The sequence below is a fragment of the Phaethon lepturus genome, unplaced genomic scaffold, assembly GCF_000687285.1.
Source record: "Phaethon lepturus isolate BGI_N335 unplaced genomic scaffold, ASM68728v1 scaffold12462, whole genome shotgun sequence".
Taxonomy (NCBI): Eukaryota; Metazoa; Chordata; class Aves; order Phaethontiformes; family Phaethontidae; genus Phaethon; species Phaethon lepturus.
In genome coordinates, this window is record NW_010521320.1 from 1 (window position 1) to 19,819 (window position 19,819).

A 19,819-nucleotide genomic window follows, 5' to 3' on the forward strand; every position below is an offset into this window, starting at 1 on the left:
TACCGGGCTCGGGTCTCCCGGGACGGGGCCCCTCCGGGGCCGCTGGCCAGGGACCCCAGGGCGTTCGTGCCTGGCGGAGCGCACAGGTGCTTAGTGTTGGCGCCGCTGGATTGACGAGCCCCCGCAGTAACTCAGTGGCACTTCCACGAGTGTCTCCGCGGGGTTGGCGGGCCTGAACTGGATTGTTCCTTTCCAGCAGTGACCACGTCTGGAACTGATCCGGCAATGGCCTGAGCCAGCTGGTGCACGTGGAGCAGTGCGGAAGCCACGAAGCACAGAGCCAAAGCTTCCCATATAATCGAAAGTGGCTACACATAGACAGAGGGGAAAGCAGCTCGTCCCGGGGGTCCGGCACAGACAGTTTAACCTTTGGCAGGTTAAACTTTGAGCTGGCAGAGCTGAACCTGGAACAAAGCTAATAAATACTACGTGCAAGCGTAGTAAAGCCTTCCGTGCGGTTTTTATGTCACAGAGGTTTTCCCCAGGTCATACAACATCTTCACAGCGTAGCTCCAAGGCATTACTGGTGAGCCCCCATTGCTTGGCAAGTTCATAGCCATGGCAATTTTATAAGTATATTATTTCTGCAGAAAAAGGTCGCGAGGTAAAGGTCCAGCCTTTGCCCAAGTCTAGGCAGGAGGAGCTCTGTTTCATTTGTTAAATGCCACTGGAAACATTTGATGGAATGAGTCATAAACCCCCAAGCTTTCCAATGAAAGCAGTGGGAACTAGGAGAAGGTGTACAAGTCACCTGTGAGCTAATGGCAATAGCGTAATCTGAGTACTGTCATATTCCGTTCTGGTACAAGATTTTAAGTAAAAAGTAGTGTTTGAAGCCGGTGCAGAAATCTTATGCTTAATAAAAGGGCAAACCCTGCAAACCAGGGTGCAGTCACCATTCTCAACAATTTATTTTACTCATCTGGATTAGAGACTTCGGTCCAGTGTTCATCTTCTGGTAAATCAGTGGTGTTTGGAACACAGTAGAGTCTCTGAGAACCTGAAATACTCCCTAGACTTTACTTTTTTCCAGTAGTAGGTTCATGTCCTGACAATACCAGACAACTTCTAAAGGAGCACTAGACACAGAGAGACAGAGGTGAATATTTTAAAAACTGGAGATACTTGGTTTGAGAAAAGCCATAGAGATAATACCATGGACTGTTAGATGCAGTGTTAGATGCCAGGGACTGGCATCACCTGACCAGAGACAGTATATCCAAGCTCTCAAGCCAATTCATTTGGAAAGAGATGGATGATATTAATGGAGTGTCCAGGGTAAGATAGAATTTAATATAATGCTGTCAAAGCTGGATCAATATGTTTCTGTGAAGCCAAATTCCTCCTAGACAACATATCAATGGTTTCTAGTTAACCACACTTCTCACAATCGCTTTTTTTTTTTACAAGGTTACTGCTGCCAACAGTTTTCCTCCTGAACTTGAAAATTTCAGTTTAAGACAAGCCATCCAAAAGAAGAGTATTCAGGTTTGTAGTCAATATCATATAATAACAGACACACAACTGTTGATATGTAAACTATGACACTAAATACACTTTATCCTATAGTGGATAGATTCTTATCAGTTAGACAGTCTACGTCCTCTACAGCGTACGAAAAGGACCTGGGTTATCACCACCATTTATGTTCAAGAGGACGACAAAGGACCATTCCCAAAATATGCTGGACAGGTACAAACTACCTTTTCGGAGAAGTTCTTGAACCTCAGTAAAGTATTCATCACCACAGATTGTACAATAATATACCAAAGGTAGGAGAGGGCAAGAACTGCCCATCAAACAGCACCCTTTTAAAAAACTTGTTTGTTCAAAGTTGTCTTATTTACACAGAGTTGGGTGGAATTGCGGGGGGGGGGGTAAACGCCCCCCCTCGGGGGGGGTATACTGCTCCTCTCTATGGGAAGCTGCAGGCATACTCAGGGGAACGAAGGCTACGGAGCGGGAGGAGTAAGAGGGTGATTGCCCGGAGCTGGGTACCTGCACATTGTGCAGAGTAGTGATGCTGCGAGCCAGAAGGCTGTTGAGTTGGCTGAGACCAAGCCTGCAAGCAAGGCCCAATCTGCAAAGAGAAGGTGGGCAGGAAGAGAATTGCTCTAAAGTTTTTTTATTTCCATTCCATCTTCCTTACACTGCATTGTGCTACTTCTCTTTTCAAAAGCTGTTCAATAACAAATCATTTAATACATCAGTAAAATACCTGATCAGTGGACCTGGGGTAGATGAATCTCCAGAGATTGGGTTGTTTTCTATAGAAGATGATGCAAATGGACATGTGTATGTACATCGTACCATTGACAGAGAAAAGACCCCAACTTTTAAGGTAACACACTTTAAAAAAATACTTAAAACTGTTTGCAAATATTAACTGCTTTCTCATGGCTAAATGCTTCACAGGCATGAGACACACTTATAAGAATTTTAAGAGTGTATTTTTATGACCTCCTTTTCTTATTTTGAACCTCTAAATAAATGCTAAGATGTCTCAGCAGAATGGTTAGGTAACTTCCATATCACTATTGATTATAAATCTTTATGGCATGTTTGGACTTCCACAAATATCCTTACACTTATTTTCTATCTTCTTTTTGGTATGACCCTTGATCATAATATAAAAATGAAAAAGTTGTCCTGACATTCAAGGTATTTTACAGCTATAGTGGCCAGAACTCTGAGCTGTAAACCCAAAAACTCATATTCAAGAGAACGGAAGCAAATAGTTATGCATTACAAAAAAATAGATAATACTGGAGGAGCTGCAAAGCTGTATTACTGTAACTTTACCTAACAGTAAGCGTATGTTTCTCCTTAAAAAGCAGAAAAGTGATCATAAGCTGTAAGTGTAATGAAAGAAATGTGATAACAAGTGTATGAATGAAATACATGAGTGTGGGTTTGTTTTCCTCTTGCTAAAAATCTTCAGTTGCGGTCTCCGTATGTTTATACTGTGATGATTTCTATTTGTGTCTCTGTGGATTAACTGTACCTAATTGATAGTTACCGTTCCATGTGGCTTTCTGTGCAAGATCTTGCGTTCCATAATGAAAAGATAAATTTTGGAGAGCTTTCTGTTCCCCCTCACTGGACACATGGCTGTTGCAGGCAGGCAGTCTGGGCTTGGTTTTAAAGCAGAAATAAGTGTAGCAAAGGAGAATTCAGCATTCAGAATTGAATCCTCTGCACATTCATGGATATGGAGCTAAAACATCATAGAAATGCAGCTAGAGAAAACTGAATGTACTACTGGAATAAATACTTCAGAATTGGGAAGCACGTGTGAAAGTATTCTTTTGCCTGGCCCCAAGGATACTTATGTATTTTACATTAGGCAGTCATTGCAAATAACCCAGATCTAGCTCCAGGTACTGGTTTTTTTAAAAGCATCGTTTAATGCACTGGGTGACCCTTATGAATATACTACCTTTGAAAGGTGAAATAATGACTTAGTGATGTAACTCAAAGCCAAACGCTAGCCAAATGTGACTGAAGAAGCTTCAAAATTGAAAGTTTTTTGCTCCATTCTGATAGCTAAATGGTAACATTCATTCCCTTCTGATATCTGTGTCGCTACTCATTTAGATACGTTTCGATGTTGTGTGCAGAAAAACTGGTGAACCATTGGACAGCCCTTTGTTTTTCAAGATAAAGGTTAAAGATATTAATGACAACGCACCTGAGTTTCCCAAGGAGGAATACAGCATTACAATAAGAGAGAACCACAGTAAAGGTAAGCGTCATCCAAACAAGGGATACTACGGGTTTTGTGTATGAGTGCTCTCTTTTTAATTCCTTTGTCTTTCTTTTTCCTTTCTTACTAAATCCGTTCTTCTCCCTAGGTTTTACTTAAACACTTGTGGGTTTAGGGACTATTTCCTGTGAAGGACTACTTCCTACCTCTTGACTTCTTGTCTGATTAACCTCAATGTACATTAGCATAACATTGGAGGCATTCTGGAAAAACTAAGATATTTCTTCTTAACTACAAGCCAAGATTTAGCAGACTAAACTGAACTGTGGATCTGGAACCTGCACATGCACACGGCTTCACAGAAGATGATCAGACACATTGTTTTAGAAATACAAAGACTTAATTTGGGTGTGTAGACATGTGGGCATGTTGCCAGCTCCTCGGGAGCTGGCTGAGGGCTGGCATTAATAACTAGTGAATGTTTCTGGTAAAGTAAATTCAGGAGTGCGGTAACTCTCTCTTTTGTCTAACAGTACTTTAGGCAGATTTGCCACCCAAATGAGGTGGCGGCCAGAGTCTTTGCAGAGATAACTGTAGCCACAGGAGAAGTTACAGGTTTTCTTAGGACTTGTGTGTTTAAGAGCCTGCAGACAGGCCTGGGAAACTCCATGTCGGGACTAAACACTTCTATTAATGTCTTCAATTCTTCATCCTAGATGAGCCAGTTTTCCAAGTTACTGCCTTGGACAAAGATGAAGACAGCACTGTGAATTCTCAGGTGTCCTATTCTCTAAGTATGCAAATGCCCCTTCCAGATGGATTCATATTTAATATTGATCCTACCACAGGATCAATACATCTGTCAGAATGCCTGGATTATAAGGTGATGTACCTATGGCAGCTTCTTATCATTTAGTGCATGGTATGTGTTCACTATACGTTAACCAGGTGTAAGGGGAAGGAGAGTCTCACATCCAGCTTTGTAGCTGTGACTGGCAAAATGTGGGAACTGTTTCTGCACTAAGTTGGGCCCCTCCTTTCTTCTGTTTTTCAGACTGCCAACTCTTTCAAACTTCTGATTAAAGCCAGTGACCATGGAACTCCCCAGCTGTCATCTACTGCAACAGTGAATGTAGCTGTTGAAGATGGAAACAACCACCTCCCTGTATTTACTAGGGATAATGTAAGGAAAAGCATTATTACTTTATTGAGCCTTTCTAAATACAGTTCAGTCCTTCAAACTGCTAAATACACTAAATACTAAATGGGAACCCTCAGACACTTGCAGAATCAGGCCAAAACACGTGCAAATGAGCCTTACGTGTTAGAAGAAGTATCTCTCAAAAATGTGGACAGTAAGAGAATGCTTGGCTATTGACAGTGATAAACTCTGCTAGTGTTCTGCGTACAGCACTGGAAGGTTTTTGTCTCACCGTTAGTCTAAGGATGCTGACAGACTAGCTTACTGTAACGTCTGAGAGGGGCTAAGTGCTGATTACAATCGACTCTTGAAAGATCCTAGTTCTGATCCATGAAGCCCTCAGTGGCCCTAAACCTGCCTGCCTTCGAACTCGAACTCGGTACGTCTGAATGGGGCAGTTAGGCGCGGTAGCAGTGCTTCTGCTGGCACATGCTGTGAGGGTGCCTGTAGAGCATTTGCTGTGTGAATGGGAGCAGTTGAGGTTGCTGGCAGGAAGAGAGCTCGGAGGAGTTAAAAGCTGGGAAAAGCAGACAACTACACTTGAATTCGGCTAAGAGCTATCCATTTTCAGGCTCTGGTCCCATTAATAGCTCAGGTCCCACAAAGGCTGTTTTTGCAATTTGCACATTGACACGTTGTTGTGGTTTAACCCGGCTGGCAGCTCAGCACCACATGGCCGCTCGCTCACTCCCCTGCGTGGGATGGGGGAGAGAAGTGGAAATGTAAAAGTGCAAACACTTGTGGGTTGAGATAAAGACAGTTTAATAGGCAAAGCAAAAGCCACATGGACAAGCAAAGCAGAATAAGCAATTAATTCACCACTTCCCATCAGCAGGCCGATGTTTAGCCATATCTGGGAAAGCAGGGCTCCATCACCCATAATGGTTACTTGGGAAGACAAACGCCATCACTGCGAATGTCCTGCCCTTCGTCCTTCTTCTCTGCAGCTTTTATTGCTGAGCACAATGCCGTATGGCATGGAATATCCCTTTGGTCAGCTGGGGTCAGCTGTCCCAGCTGTGTCCCCTCCCAACCTCTTGTGCACCCCCAGCCTGCTCGCTGGTGGAGGGGTGTGAGGAGCAGAAAAGGCCTTGACTCTGTGTAAGCACTGCTCAGCAATAACTAAAACATCCCTATGTGGTCAACACTGTTTCCATCACAAATCCAAGACATAGCACTATACAAACTACTATGAAGAAAATTAACTATCCCAGCCAAAACCAGTACACACATCCAGAGTGCAGAGTTGTGTCAAGCACTGGTATGTCTAAATATCTGAAGTTGTGAACAGTAAGAATAGATACTGAGTTACAACAATGGGTACAAAGTCACCCATGAAAGCAAATACACCAGTGTGTTAGTATGGTAGGTCTCCTAGCTGCAGAATGCTCTTTAGAAGACCTGAGGGAATAAGGTTAGATAATCTGCCAAAACAGGTTTTTACAAGAAATCTGTGCTTTGTCATCATTAACTCCAGTCTAGTAAAATTCCCAGCTTTCTTACAGGAGTGATTTGCTCCCTCTGTCTGAGTACATCTATTGTTCTTCACAGCATTTTTAAAAGTTGTGATGCAAGGACAGTATTGCTTACATAGTAGAAGGCACAAGGCTGAATTTTCAGATCTCAACCAGTAACCAACTTATATGAAGAAAATAAACAAAAATTACGTTTTATTACCATCTCATCTTTTAAGACATATTTCTGCCTTAGATGATTTAATTGGCATTTCTTAGCCTGTGTTTGGAGGGCTAGTTAGGCAAGCTGGTGGCTACATTGCACCATCAAAAACTTAAACCATTGTGAAGAAATTACCTAAAATCTCACGCATACTTCCTTCCTGCAAGGTCAGGTATGTAACATCTGCAGACTAGTTCTGGTCTAAGCCTGTATGCACCAATCTCTTTTACATGGCGGAAGACAATCCCGGATGAAAAGCCCCAGTGGCATTTATGGGTCTATTGCTATAGTCAATATTAGGAGAGATGAGTAGTCTCCTGGTTTTAGAAGAAGATCAGGTTTAGTAATAACTTCATCATGTGGGAATGTGTTGGAAGAAAGTTAGTTCTGTAACTCCCCCAGGGGTTCTCTGTCACTGAGTGGGGACACATGAACCACCGCAGGCAACGATTGTGTGCAGAAAGTAGCTCCTTATGGTCTGGTAGTGGAACTCTGGCTCAGAACTGGCTAACAAGCTTCTTCCTCTTGGGAAACAGAAAGAGTCCTTATTTCTTTCTTTTCCCCTCCCAGTACCAGCTGCAGATTTCAGCAGGTCAGGAACATCCAGCTGTATTACGGCTCCAAGTGGAAGATAAAGACTCCCGCAACACTCCAGCTTGGAGAGCAAAATACAGAGTAACAAAAGGCAATGAGAAGGGACAGTTCATCATTGAGACGGATCCAGACACAAATGAAGGCATTTTGAGTATTATCGAGGTAAGGAGCAGTAATAGCTGAGCTACAGCACGGCAATGTGTAGCGTGTCCCGCCTGATTAGACCAATAGCTTAGCTTCTTAGCTGGGTTTGGTGAGCTTAGCTCACCTCTGAGTTCCAGGTGTATAGAGGTGACTGCCAAACCAAAAGTCATAATTGCTAATCAGACTTTTGTTTGTGGTTTTCAGCCTCTCAACTATGAAGATGTCTCTGAGATGAGACTTGTCATTTCTGTAGCAAATGAAGAACCTTTTTTCTTGTGTAATAACGGCATTGTGATGATCTTAGGCTTACAATCCACAAATACAACTGTGAACATCAAGGTCTTGCAGTCACACCGTGCTCCTAGGTTTCATCCTCCTATACTTATTGTCCAAAAAGAAGATTCAATGAAGCCTGGGAGAGTATTTAGAAGGTATCCTGCCACATATCCAGATGATGTGCCAAATAAGATAAAGTAAGTGGAGATACCTCTAACTCTCAGAATAAGAAATAGCTTAGGAATATAAAGTGGTTTTCAAGTTTAATTTGGTATATGTACATATATGAATATATATACACAAATGTATTTACAGTTATATGAACATACACATTAAAGGTGCACGTTTACTATTGATGCTATTGCAGATCCAGATAGCTGGTTCTATAAGATACAATTTAAAGGTGCAGTCAGTCCTTGGTTGCTCAATATTTCTGTTGTCTTTAAAATAGTCTTGCCTAAAACCAGGTCGCATTATTTATATTTGATGACAAAATTTCGACGCCATAGAAAGGACTAAGGTATGCTTGGCTCTAAGAATGCTAATCTGATGTGGAAATTAGATATTTTCTTAGTTCCCAGGTACAGTTTGATGGGCCTGTACAAGGTGTGGAAACTTGTACGGGGACCTGTGTGTAGGCTGTGTTGAAACACACAGCTTGTCATACAGTTAACAGAAGTTAGCATCATTAACAAGTAAAAATTCCTACAGAGCTCAGAAGAACAAAGAAAGATGTAGTAGAAATTTTCTATTCTTCAAAATCCATTGAAGAAAATATAGCACTTGTTACTTTTTGATTTCTTTTTAAGATATGAACTAGCCCATGACCCAGATGGTTGGCTGAGTGTGGATGAGAATTCTGGAGTTCTTACTGTGGCAAAAGAATTTGATCAAGAATCTTCTTATGTGAACAACAGCCTGTACACCATCATCATTCATGCTGTTGATCATGGTAAATAGCCAGTCAGAAAATATTCAAGCAGTATTTGGACTGTTTGAGATGAGGTGCATGTTAGATATAAAATGATAGCAAGACTAAAGGTCTAAGTGGAGAATTGTAATGTAGAAGATCCTAATGTTTAAAACTTGTGTTATGTGTGACTAGTAGGATAAACCTGACAGAGATCCTGCCGATGGAACGGCTTTTGTCCATACCCGGTTATGTGTGTTTTTCTGTTTCTTTTGCTCCTATATAGGTATTCCACCACAGACTGGCACTGGCACCATCCTGCTTTACTTGTCTGACTTGAGTGATCATATGCCAACATTAGTGGCTCCTTCTTTAGATGTGTGTGACAAAAAAGAAGGGACACATCTCATTGTAAAAGCTAAGTCCGCTCCGGTCCACTCACATTCTGGGCCATTTACATTTGAGCTGGCTGAGGACTCTGAAGAAGTGAAGCATAACTGGAAATTAGGAAGGAACTTTGGTGAGTTCTTCCTTTCATATCCTTCATGAGAAGTTCATTGTCACTTATGTGACACTTAAGTGTCACTTATTTCACTGTCTTTTACCTTTATGGTTTGTTACTGATTAGTCTCAGTGAGGCTGAAAGGACGTGGAAGAACAGCTTTCAAAATAGAAATTTGCTGCAATTTGAAAACATGTTACATTGTTCTTCATCTCTGCTGAGGACGGGGCCAGAAGCAATGTGTTCAGATTGCAAAAAGGGGGATAAGACAGCTGAAGAACCACTTCTGCATTTGGTTAACTTCCTAATGAATTCTAGAGGTTATCAGTGCGGCTGTGCCAAAATGCAGCAAGGCTGGGACAGATCTCGTTGCCCAGAAAGCTCAGCAAGGTGATAAAGTGGGATGTCCATTTGTCCTATTTATTATGTCCTGTTTGCACTGAGGCTGCAAAAAGTATTTGCAATTGGGGTGCAAATGAGCTTCCCTTTGATGATCAACAGAAGGGACTGTAGAATGTCAGACTTCTTTCTGTGACTATTGAAATAATTTGCTTGTCTTCTTTTTAGGGGAGTCAGTTGAACTTTTCATGTTAAGAAGCCTCCCACACGGTAGCTACTTGGTACCCATCATTATTCAGGACAGGAAAGGATTTTCTACAAGGCAGAATCAACATGTTAGGCTCTGCTTTTGCCCAGATGGACGTACATGTAAAGATTCACCACCTCCACAAGCAGCAGTGAGACTTGGAGGTGGTGCCATTGCAATAATACTGATGGCTTTCTTATTATTGCTGGGTAAGTAACCTCCTAACTTACACATGAAAATTATCTGTCATTGGCCCATTGGATTTCATTGCAACTGCAGCTAATGAACATGTGCTAAAATCTACCAGTCTTAACAGGAAAGACCATTTGCCTTTATGTGTTAGAGTGTAGTCAAGGTGCAAGCAGATAATACTTGCATTCTTCATGGCGCTTCCATCCACGTGTCCTGGTCCATGACCCCTTCTCTCTTCAAATTTTAGGAAGACCTTAGTTTTCCAACACAAGATATTGCTATTTCCATCTAGTAACCAAAGAGATCTTTTTTGATAGCCGAGAAAACTTTCAAATTACTAGGCACTATCAGACAATGCATAATGCAGAGGAAGGTGGTATCCAATGCTGACAATACAGGGTAAAAGACACTAGGAAGATTACTAAAACTTATCTACACTCATGGCTGGGATGTGAAAAGGTGAGGATTGTGTATTATAGAGAAGTGAAAATGGGAAGATAACATAGATGCATGGAATACTATTGTATGAACAACAATAAATACAAGTATATAACCTAGGAAAAAAGAAAATATCTAAACTAATAAAACAGAATTGCAATGTTAACAGGTGGATTTTTTCAGCTTTTTACTTGTGAGAATCATTATATTGTGGCTAGAAGACAACTGGCAAATCTAAATATGTGGTGAAGGTGAACTCTAGTACAACAAAGTAAATATTCTTACTTGCATTGAATAAAATTGAATACTTTACTTTTTTGAACATTAACCATATACTGGCTAACTGGAAGTAATTAATTTCTCCCATAGGGTTACAATACTCGGTAATTGCTTGTTACAGAGCTGCTGCCTCTGTAGCAGCAGCAGCAGCAGAGATGAACTACTGATTCTTTATCTGAAGCAAAAAATAATAGATTATCAGACCACTATTCCTCTGGCTACCTGTGAGTCGTCTAGTATGCCTGCTCAGTGCAGTTGCTGGAGGTTTCCAAATTAGCTCATTTGGAACTGGGCTGGGTCCTTCACCAAGCCACTGTATTGAGCCATGCAGATCTGTTCACAATGCCCATTTCACCATTCCCTTTCTTGTTTCAACAGTTTCCAGTATTCTACTTTGGCGGTTTTACACACCGGGTTCTAAAAGCAAAGTCATTGTTCCACCTCAAGAGGGTGAACAGACTTTAATCAAATATAATGAAGAGAGCAGAACATCTTTGTCTCAAGTAAGTGCAAAAGCATATGTTCACATTACCCTACCACTGTTGTGTGGCTGAATCTGGTACTAGTCATCTCTTTCATTACATTTCCTCTGGTTTTGGTATCAAGCACGATAAAACTTTTTGCCACTAAGCATATCTGGGGAGTGCTGTTCTGCATGGACTGAATATTACCACTCTGGTGACAGCCTATTATCACTCCTACCATTTTTCAGTATCTGCAGGACCTTCCCAGGTGCCTCATCCTACTGGTGAATCCAACAGATGAGGAGGCACATCATCTCTTGTCACGCTGCACATACTAGTGTTTTCAACAAGGAAGTAAATGAAAGTGGAAAAAGGGAACAGTCTGCAGGGAAGTGTGATCCTTCACAGCCTAGTTCAGTTTCTTATTAATACCATTGCTGTCCCTGTATGCAGGTTAAGCGGGATATTACAGACCATGCTGCTCATCTACCTGTGTCTGTGGAAGCTGAAGAAGAAGTGATTGCTGAGGTAACTGCCTCTTTCCTTATGTAAATGCCTTTTTTAATGCCACAGAAATTGGTAATCCCAAGAATGAAGTTTGGTATTAATAATAGTGAGAAGAACAATGCAATACAATTCTATGAGAAAATTGTTGGAGGTTCCACTGCTATTTAAAATACCGTTTACAACTTCTTTTTTCCTAACAGCTTTCAGTTTGAGACTGGCACTTCTTTTCATTAGTTATTGTACCGAATATTTGGAAGTGTAATTTCTTCCAAAATTCTTATCATAGTACCTGAATTGATATGCAAAATATTTTATTCAGTTCTTGGTATGTGAACTGGAACCATCATTCTTCAGATATCTATCAAAAACTTGCAGGTCAACATCTTCTACTTAACACGCTGTAAAAGTGTCAACTGGATTTATGAGTATTTTTATGACTATAAGATGTACTTCTATGGGTTTGAAGGCTTTTGAGTTTGTTCTGTGGATTTTGTGCTGTATTCTCTAACAGATGTCTACTTTGATTGTAAAGAACGCCTGAAGGAAATTCAGTAGGTGACTGCCATGTGTTCTGTTCATAAGTACCTAGTGATCACCAAGAGACTCTAAGAAAAATCTCTGCCTTACAGCAGGCAAAGAAAACATAAAATAGTCTCTTTTATGTGTGTAAGAACCCAATTCCACAATCCTTAAGACCATAGTTAGGAGCTAGGATTGCCTGTGTGAGTAAACATTATAAAGTTCTGAGGTCAGATTTGGTGCTGTTAATGACAAGGAATCCAATAAATTTAGAGGAAGAAACGTATTTAATTATTGGAGATTATGAAGAATGCCTACAGTTGGTGACTCCATGTACACATGTATTTATAAGAAGAAACCATCCCTGAACAGAAAAAGCTGCAATGTAACTGGAGAAGACAGCGCAAGAGAAATGGGGAGAAGAGAAAGACAGTTGGATTTATTTGTATCTGAAAGAAATGTTAGTAGGTGACTTTATGCTGGTCAAACCTGAGGTACTATGTTTGTCTGTTAGGATGGCCTGCACACTAGTTATGAGACATTCCACGTAAGACACCTTGATTGGCTCACAGAGACAGTCGACAAAATTCTGGGTCAGGTAAGAAGCGAATGTTGGATCCCTCCTTTGTCAAGCTGGCTTGTAAGAATAGGAAGAAAGGCTTGCAAAACTGGAAAGCTGCTATGGCTTCAGCTACTCTCTCAGCCCACATCTAAGAATCATTACAATTGAAAGCAAGGGATATATTTGATGGGGAAACATTCAAGACTCTTTCTTGTTGAAAATGTCTTGTCTCCTAAACCTCTCGCTGCCTCTGGCTGGTCACCCAGTAGCTACTGCAAGGCTGGTGTCTGTCACCTATAACAAATTCTTCCAGACAGGGAAGTGGGGCTAAAATGCTTTCTGTTGCTGTGCAGGTTCAAGTTCAGTTGCCTGCTCTTTTACTTCCGTGCTGTCAGGGAAATCTTAGTTCCTCTTGGCATGGACATGTTCACAGGCATGTCCTCTGTGCCTCCTTGGGCCAGACTGCATGCCTTCACACAGTCATGTTTACTTGTTAGCTGGCTGGCCCACGGCAGATGAAATGCTCCTTTCTGCCTCATTTGTATTGTAGAGGAGGTTCAGGCTCTGGTGCTTATGCAGCTGGGAGTTTCAGTGCAACGCTTCCGTGTCAGAGAAAGGCTCACGCTCTTCGCTGTACCCTCCTTGCTTACCTGCCTCATTTGCATACCATGAGTTCCTTTACTTTCCGAAAGGGCAATAGGAGCTTCCGTGACGATTTGCATTGCTTCTTCCCTTCTCTAGAAACTGTATTACCAAAACACACTGGAAGATTATGGGGCCATCTATGAACCTTACAGGTATGCTGAGGAGGGAGAACTAGAGCGAAGTAACTCCTTCTGCTCTGTCTCCATTGGCAGTGAGGACTTGCCGGTGGATTTTTTGAATACTCTGGGACCAAAGTTTTCTGCTCTGGAAGAAATCTGTCAGAAGCGATTTCCGTCATTCAGCTGATTTCAGAAGGCTGTGACTATTTGATAGTATTACAAAGGCTTCCGGCAGAAGCACTGACAAATTTGGAAAAAAAGAACCATCTGCACTTGAAAGTGTTGCAGTATGTTTGCACCATGAATACCTGGCCTTTCATTCTTCCTGCCTACACTGCATGCCTGCAGCCAAGAACGTGACGTGTCTGGGAGGTCTGCTCTCTGTGAAGAGATGATGGAGTGACTTTAGCATATTCTGTGCAGACTTACACAAATAGAAGATCTGATATTAAGGATCCCCAATGTAGTATGCAAAGGAAAAAAATAGATCTACGAGGCTAGGAATTCCAGTCAAAGTTCTACATGGAAATAAGCCAGTTTTGAACAGAGAAAGCAATTACCAGCTAGGCCAGCAATACAGTCCTTTCTCCAGTAACTGGTCTCTTTAAATCCAAGATTAACTTTAGTACAGCACCATGTGGACCTGACTTGATGATCAGATAGTTTATTTCTACATGACTGTCGTGGTTTAACCCCAGTCAGCAACCAAGCTCCTCCCTGGTGGGATAGGGGAGAGAATCAGAAGAGTAACAGTGAGAAAACTCATGGGTTGAGATAAAGACAGTTTCACAGGTAAAGCAAAAGCCGTGCATGCAAGCAAAGCAAACCAAGAAATTAAATCACTACTTTCCATGGGCAGGCAGGGGTTCAGCCATCTCCAGGAAAGCAGGGCTCCAGCACGCATAACAGTGACTTAGGAAGACAAAACACCATCACTCCGAATGTCCCCATCCCTTCCTCCTTCTTCCCCCCAACTCTATCTACGGAGCATGATGTTGTATGGTATGGAATATCCCTTTGGCCAGTTTGGGTCAGCTGTCCTTGTCTGTGTCCCCTCCCAACCTCTTGTGCTCCCCCAGCCTAGTCGCTGGCAGGCCAGCGCGAGAAGCTGAACAGTCCTTGACTGCTTAGAAGCAAAGTTAACTCCATCCCAGCTGAAACGAGGACAATGACATTGGAACATCTAAGAGAAAGTGCACTTCTACTCTTAGTGTAATGGCCTGAGAGGTCTGCCACCAATCGTGCCTTTAAGCACAAAACCGGCACTTATTTAGTGCCTGCATGCTTATGCTGGCATCTGGTGGCTGTTACTATTATTACACTGTTTTAAATATTCTAAATGCTAAGAAATTGCTGACCGAGGACAAGATACAGTTATTTGTTTCATTCAAATAACTACCTCCTTTAAATGAGCTACAAGTGACTGTGATGAAGAAATTAATGGGTTTCCTCAAGCACCGTTGATAAAACAGAGGAAATGATAAAGAAATTTAACCACAGATGTGTTACTTTTAAATTTGTGGTTTGTACCTGTCTGAATGTGTGCAGTTGACCTATGCTCAGTTATAGCATGATGGCTATTGGTTTTACAATACATGTATAAGGAAAGAATAGCTCAGAAGATCGTATTCTGCCATTAGGTAATGTATACAGGCAATAAGAGATGGAATTAGTCACAAATCTTACTGCTGTTCTATTACAATTCTGTACTAAAAGAAAAATGCTTTGCTTAAGGCGAGCACAAAGTCTGGTATCTAAGGCACTGTTCTTCTGTTTCAGAGTTTACTTAAACAATAAATTATGCTTTTGCTCAGATGTTATTAACTAATAATTCAAGGCTGGAAACTTCAGTGAAGTGTGATAAAAGAATTTGGCTGAGTGGCAAGCAGTTAAATTTTCCTAAATGCCATCAGCAGGTTCTGTTTACACAATAAGTCACTACTCTGATAAACTGTCCTTAACTTATAATTCCAGATGGAAGACTTCAAATCAGGCCAGTGGTTTAGAAGCACTGCTAATAACCAAGATGGCTTTTCAATTGCAAACTATAATCATCCTGGTAAGATTAGAATTGTGCTGTGTTTTACTATTTCTTCTGAAAATTATGCAAGATTAAAAATAATAATTAAATTATTCTGTGTGTTTTTTGTTGGTGTAAACTTGTTTTGGGGCTATAGCACACCATGCTTACAAAACACAAAAATATTAGATGTGATCAGACCCACAGTTGCTAATGCCAAAAAAAGTTGTCTCTCTCTTGCATGGGAAAAAAAAGAACTGTTTTAATGAAAAGCTATTGTATAGCAAATGAGAACGTCCACTGGGGTTTCTTACAATCATATGCAATGTGCCCATACAGGTAGTTACATTCATTATTTCAGTGTCCTCAAGGATTTAGAAGACTTACACACACTAAGCTACTACAGCTTCCCAGCATCGTTTTGAGGGAAAGATGTAGTGTTTGTACTTAAAGAGCAGAAATTAAGGCTGAAAGAGTTCCTTGGTTGACCACAGTCACACAGAGAGCTTGCAGCAAACTAAGGAATAGCACTTAGCCCTTGTGCTTTGCGTATGTCTTCTCTTTCACCAATAAAGTTGACCTTTGCAGCAGCTTTTTACACCATTCCTTTTGACCAGACCCAAGGAATAGGTTCTTTGCTATGGTCATATCAAAATAGTACAAAATCTTTAGTATATACAGTCTTGGAGCAAACAGTGATGGAAGTAACAAATAATTAAACCCCTCATTTTACAGGTAAGGGATTCATGCACAGAAATCATAAGTCGGCTCCCATAATCAAAAAGAGACTTGCAGAATGGATCTAGATTTTCAGAAACTGCTTTTGGCACTGTAATCATTGAAGGTCCATATTCATAATTCCTGTGAAGCCCTGTCATTAATGCAATTACCTGGACAAAAAATATTCCTCCATCCTTAATTCCTTGCACTAAGCATTTGCAATCACAAATTTGGTGATGTGACACTTGAACCCCCGTTAATGATCACATTGTTCATTGATCTTTTTATCTAACTCTGGTAGCTGTATGTACCATTTAAGTGCATAATGAGGTGTTCAGTTCGTTTGAATGATTGTTCTAATATTTTAAATGTCACTGTGTGCCTTTTAATAGGAATGAGTACTTTTATGTAGGAATTACAAAGCATGTTACAAACACCTAAATAATCACTCAAACTGCTGAAAGCTCTTATCATCCCTGCTGCCAAAATATGGACAGATAATCTGTCAGGTAATCACACTGCGGGTGTCTGGACAACAGCAAAACTCAACAGGATCCAGAAAGTCTAGCGTTGTAGGTCTGCACCTCAGCTCCGTATGACAATTACTTCTTTCTCCATCTGTGCTTGAGGTTTGAGTTGACAGTTCTTCTCAAATGGGAATGAAGGAAACCGAAATTAATTTATTAATCTCCCACTGTCTTAAAAACTAGAAACACGTGCTTGAGATACCAGTAATGTTTTAGTGGAGTTTGGCAGGAGGGAGGCCCGGGCTGGTGAGGTATACCTCCAGTGCTAAATTATTACAATCAAAAAGGTTTATTTAGAGGCTTTCTTGAGACACAATGATTACTAAGTAGTGAAAATGAGGCATAAATCAGAGCGTTTCTCACCTCCATCACACATTTGCATCAATCACGCTTTTAAAGATACTATTGCAGGAAGCTAGTCAGTAAACTGCTCTTAACCGTGTAGGCTGAGGTCTGCATCAGAAGACAGACGAAGAGGTAAGCGTCTGGACGCAGCACGTTTCCTTGTGCCACACAACACACTGAATACTATGATGATATCCCAATCAGGTTTCGGGCCTCAAAAGTGCTGTTACCCTGTCCTCACTGGAGGTGGCAGTGAACCACCAGACGCCCAGTCACTGAGGGAGCTTTCAATGCCCACGTGAAGGGTTGAGGTCCCTGCCTGACATACACCGCTTCTCCACCAGTGGCTCGCAGCAAACCTGGGCTGAGGGACAGGAGATCTAGTCAAGGCAACTTGCTGTATTTCTCCCCAGGGCCCCTCGGCTTCTGCCTGGTGCCCCTGTCCAAAGCCGGGCAGACAGCTCACGCATCGCCCGCAGGAACAGCCATTGCTCAGGGGACAATGCCAGGGCCGCTGTCAGAGGGGTGCTGACTACGCAGACCCAAGCAGGTGTTATCAACGGCCTCAGCTAATGCTTTGCTCTTACATAATGGCAGAGGGAGCGTGTGAAGCCTCTGGTTTGTTCAGGGTCTGCTTTAAACTAAGTACCTTCATGGCTTGCTGCTTTGTAAATGCTGGTGATGGGCTATGCTGTTTCAATTACCTGTTCCCAGCGAGAGGTCTAATCATGACGCCTGTGAATCCCCATTACTTCTGGCCCCTGCTGTGCCCGAGGCAGTGGGAGTCCCAGCAGCACAATTGTTTATCTCCGCACAATCTTCATCTCTGTCTTTGTTTTGCCTCATTTATAAAAATCTTACTTAAAGGTAAATGACACACAATCAGTAAAGGGGAAGTTAATCACACGGGAACCAAACTTCTGACACTGAGTTTTAAAGGAAACAAGAGACACCGATCATAGGATAGTCCTACAGAGCGTGGATGTCAGCGTGTTACCAGTAAAACCTTTTTGTCTCAGACAGAAAGCATTTCCCTCGTCTGCTATTTCCTCTACTCTGCTGAGCAATGGCAGATCCCCCGGGATCTTTAGGCTGCCGCAGAAGGAGTGTAAGTTTTAATCAAATCTTTCTGTGCCGGTTTGGGGTCATTTTCTCCCTTCTGAAGGATTCGTTTGTCCTGATATTACAAGAAGTCATTTAAAGGACAAATAAATGACAAGAGATTTTGTAAGTGAAGGGTAAACCCCATGCTGAGTGGGCTATAATTAGTTTCTTCTATTAATGCCTTAGGTGGTGTTGTATTTCACAGTCCTAATAATTAAACACTTAGTAACGGAGTGTTGGACTAGTGTTTTAAAAAAACCCATAGGCCACGCTGGGGACTTTTCTCAAGATTTTCTGAGAGCAAGCAGGGAACAGACGTTGTAGCACTTGTGGTAGTGGCAAAGTTCCTCAACTCCGTTCAAAAGCCACTATCGCCTTCAAAGAAACTGAAAATGGGCTTTTTCTTTCTTAACACATGCTGACGCTGAAGACTGAGAATAATGAGAGATTTATGCCATTGCAATGTGGCTTTCCATGTTAGCCTGTAGTCGCACTTGGATGGGAAAGCTGGTGACTGGGAAGACACATGCAAAGCACAGGCAAGCAGGTGCTGTACCATCACCTCCTTGTGCCATTTCTGCTCTTCACACTCCCATTATTTCACACTTTTCAGAAGTGATGAGAAGTCTTCAAAATGGAAACCTCTATTCTCCTGTGCTAACCCTGTTAGTGAAACATGGCACACTGACCTGGATCTGACCAGGATGCTTTCTTGATGACTGGAGTAACATAATTCACGACGTCTACTGTAATTACTTAATTCTATCCTGAATGTACATTTCTTAGGGACTGGTACATTTCTCAAGAAACAGAAGGCACCTGAAAAACTTGAATATTTAATATTTCAGATGCCCATTTTGTTTCGCTTAACACTTGTGGTAGGAGCCTGCTATTTCCAGTTACCCTATGCCGTGTGAACTGAAACTCAAACTCATAAACATGTTTTACTCTGAAGGATAAACCTCTACATTTCTTCTGCTCTGCCTGTGTCACCTCTCTCCTGCTGAGGACGTTGCAGTAAACCCCAGTTCGCAAGACAGCCATTCTGTACTACAGAAAACGAAGCAAGCTGAGGCTGCAGAAGGCAGCGGGGGCCCTTCAGGCTTTTTCCCTGTCCCCATCGGGTAATTACCCGAGGCGAGATTTGGCAAGAGTGACTAAATGACTAAATACAATAGCAAAGCTAAAATTTCCAGATGCTCATACAACATCATCTGCTCTTTGCAGGTTCTTTTACTGCTTGCATCAGAATAGTAACGGAGTGTCGCACAGCACCGTTACCTCCAGTATGTATTATGCAACGTGACTAACATCTATTCCTTCTTTCTATTTATCCCCAACAGATGAAAGCCCAGTCTTTTGAGAAAATGGGGGTTTCATTAGTAAAATATCAGTATAAAAAAGCATTTTTTCTTAAAATATAACTTCACTAAATATATTAATTTTGTTGGGACCACACTTACAAAGATTTTTTTTGTACAATCTACTTATTAATCATAATAGCTGAATATGATACATTATTAATAATTCAGTAGTTTTTGATTTGTTCTGAAGTCTATAAAATAAGACAGAAAGTTACTTCAGGGATTCAATTAGCAAATTATTTCAAGGCACTGGTAATTATTAATGCTTCTTGATAGAGGCTTTTCCTGTGTAAAGACAGTTCTGTAACTACCCAGAAGATGGCATAAGTAGGCCAGTTATCAACGTTCTAGTACCAAGAAGTAAAACTAAGGAAGTTTGACTTCTAAAATTAATAATACCCTATCTCAAAACAAATCT

General features: G+C 41.4%; 1 protein-coding gene across 1 annotated transcript in view; it reads left to right on the forward strand.

Moving 5' to 3' along the window:
• The first annotated feature begins 1,251 nt into the window (after positions 1-1,251).
• The window catches only part of CDH26 (cadherin 26), a 29,446-nt gene continuing 10,878 nt past the window's right edge, over positions 1,252-19,819 (forward strand). Inside the window, exons 1-16 of the mRNA XM_010281481.1 lie at positions 1,252-1,278; positions 1,570-1,692; positions 2,180-2,341; positions 3,598-3,745; positions 4,423-4,589; positions 4,761-4,889; positions 7,155-7,340; positions 7,527-7,795; positions 8,408-8,550; positions 8,795-9,028; positions 9,578-9,805; positions 10,884-11,008; positions 11,423-11,497; positions 12,510-12,593; positions 13,299-13,495; positions 15,296-15,380. Coding sequence (XP_010279783.1) covers positions 1,252-1,278; positions 1,570-1,692; positions 2,180-2,341; positions 3,598-3,745; positions 4,423-4,589; positions 4,761-4,889; positions 7,155-7,340; positions 7,527-7,795; positions 8,408-8,550; positions 8,795-9,028; positions 9,578-9,805; positions 10,884-11,008; positions 11,423-11,497; positions 12,510-12,593; positions 13,299-13,495; positions 15,296-15,380 — 2,382 coding nt within the window. The remainder of the gene's footprint in view (positions 1,279-1,569; positions 1,693-2,179; positions 2,342-3,597; positions 3,746-4,422; positions 4,590-4,760; positions 4,890-7,154; positions 7,341-7,526; positions 7,796-8,407; positions 8,551-8,794; positions 9,029-9,577; positions 9,806-10,883; positions 11,009-11,422; positions 11,498-12,509; positions 12,594-13,298; positions 13,496-15,295; positions 15,381-19,819) is intronic.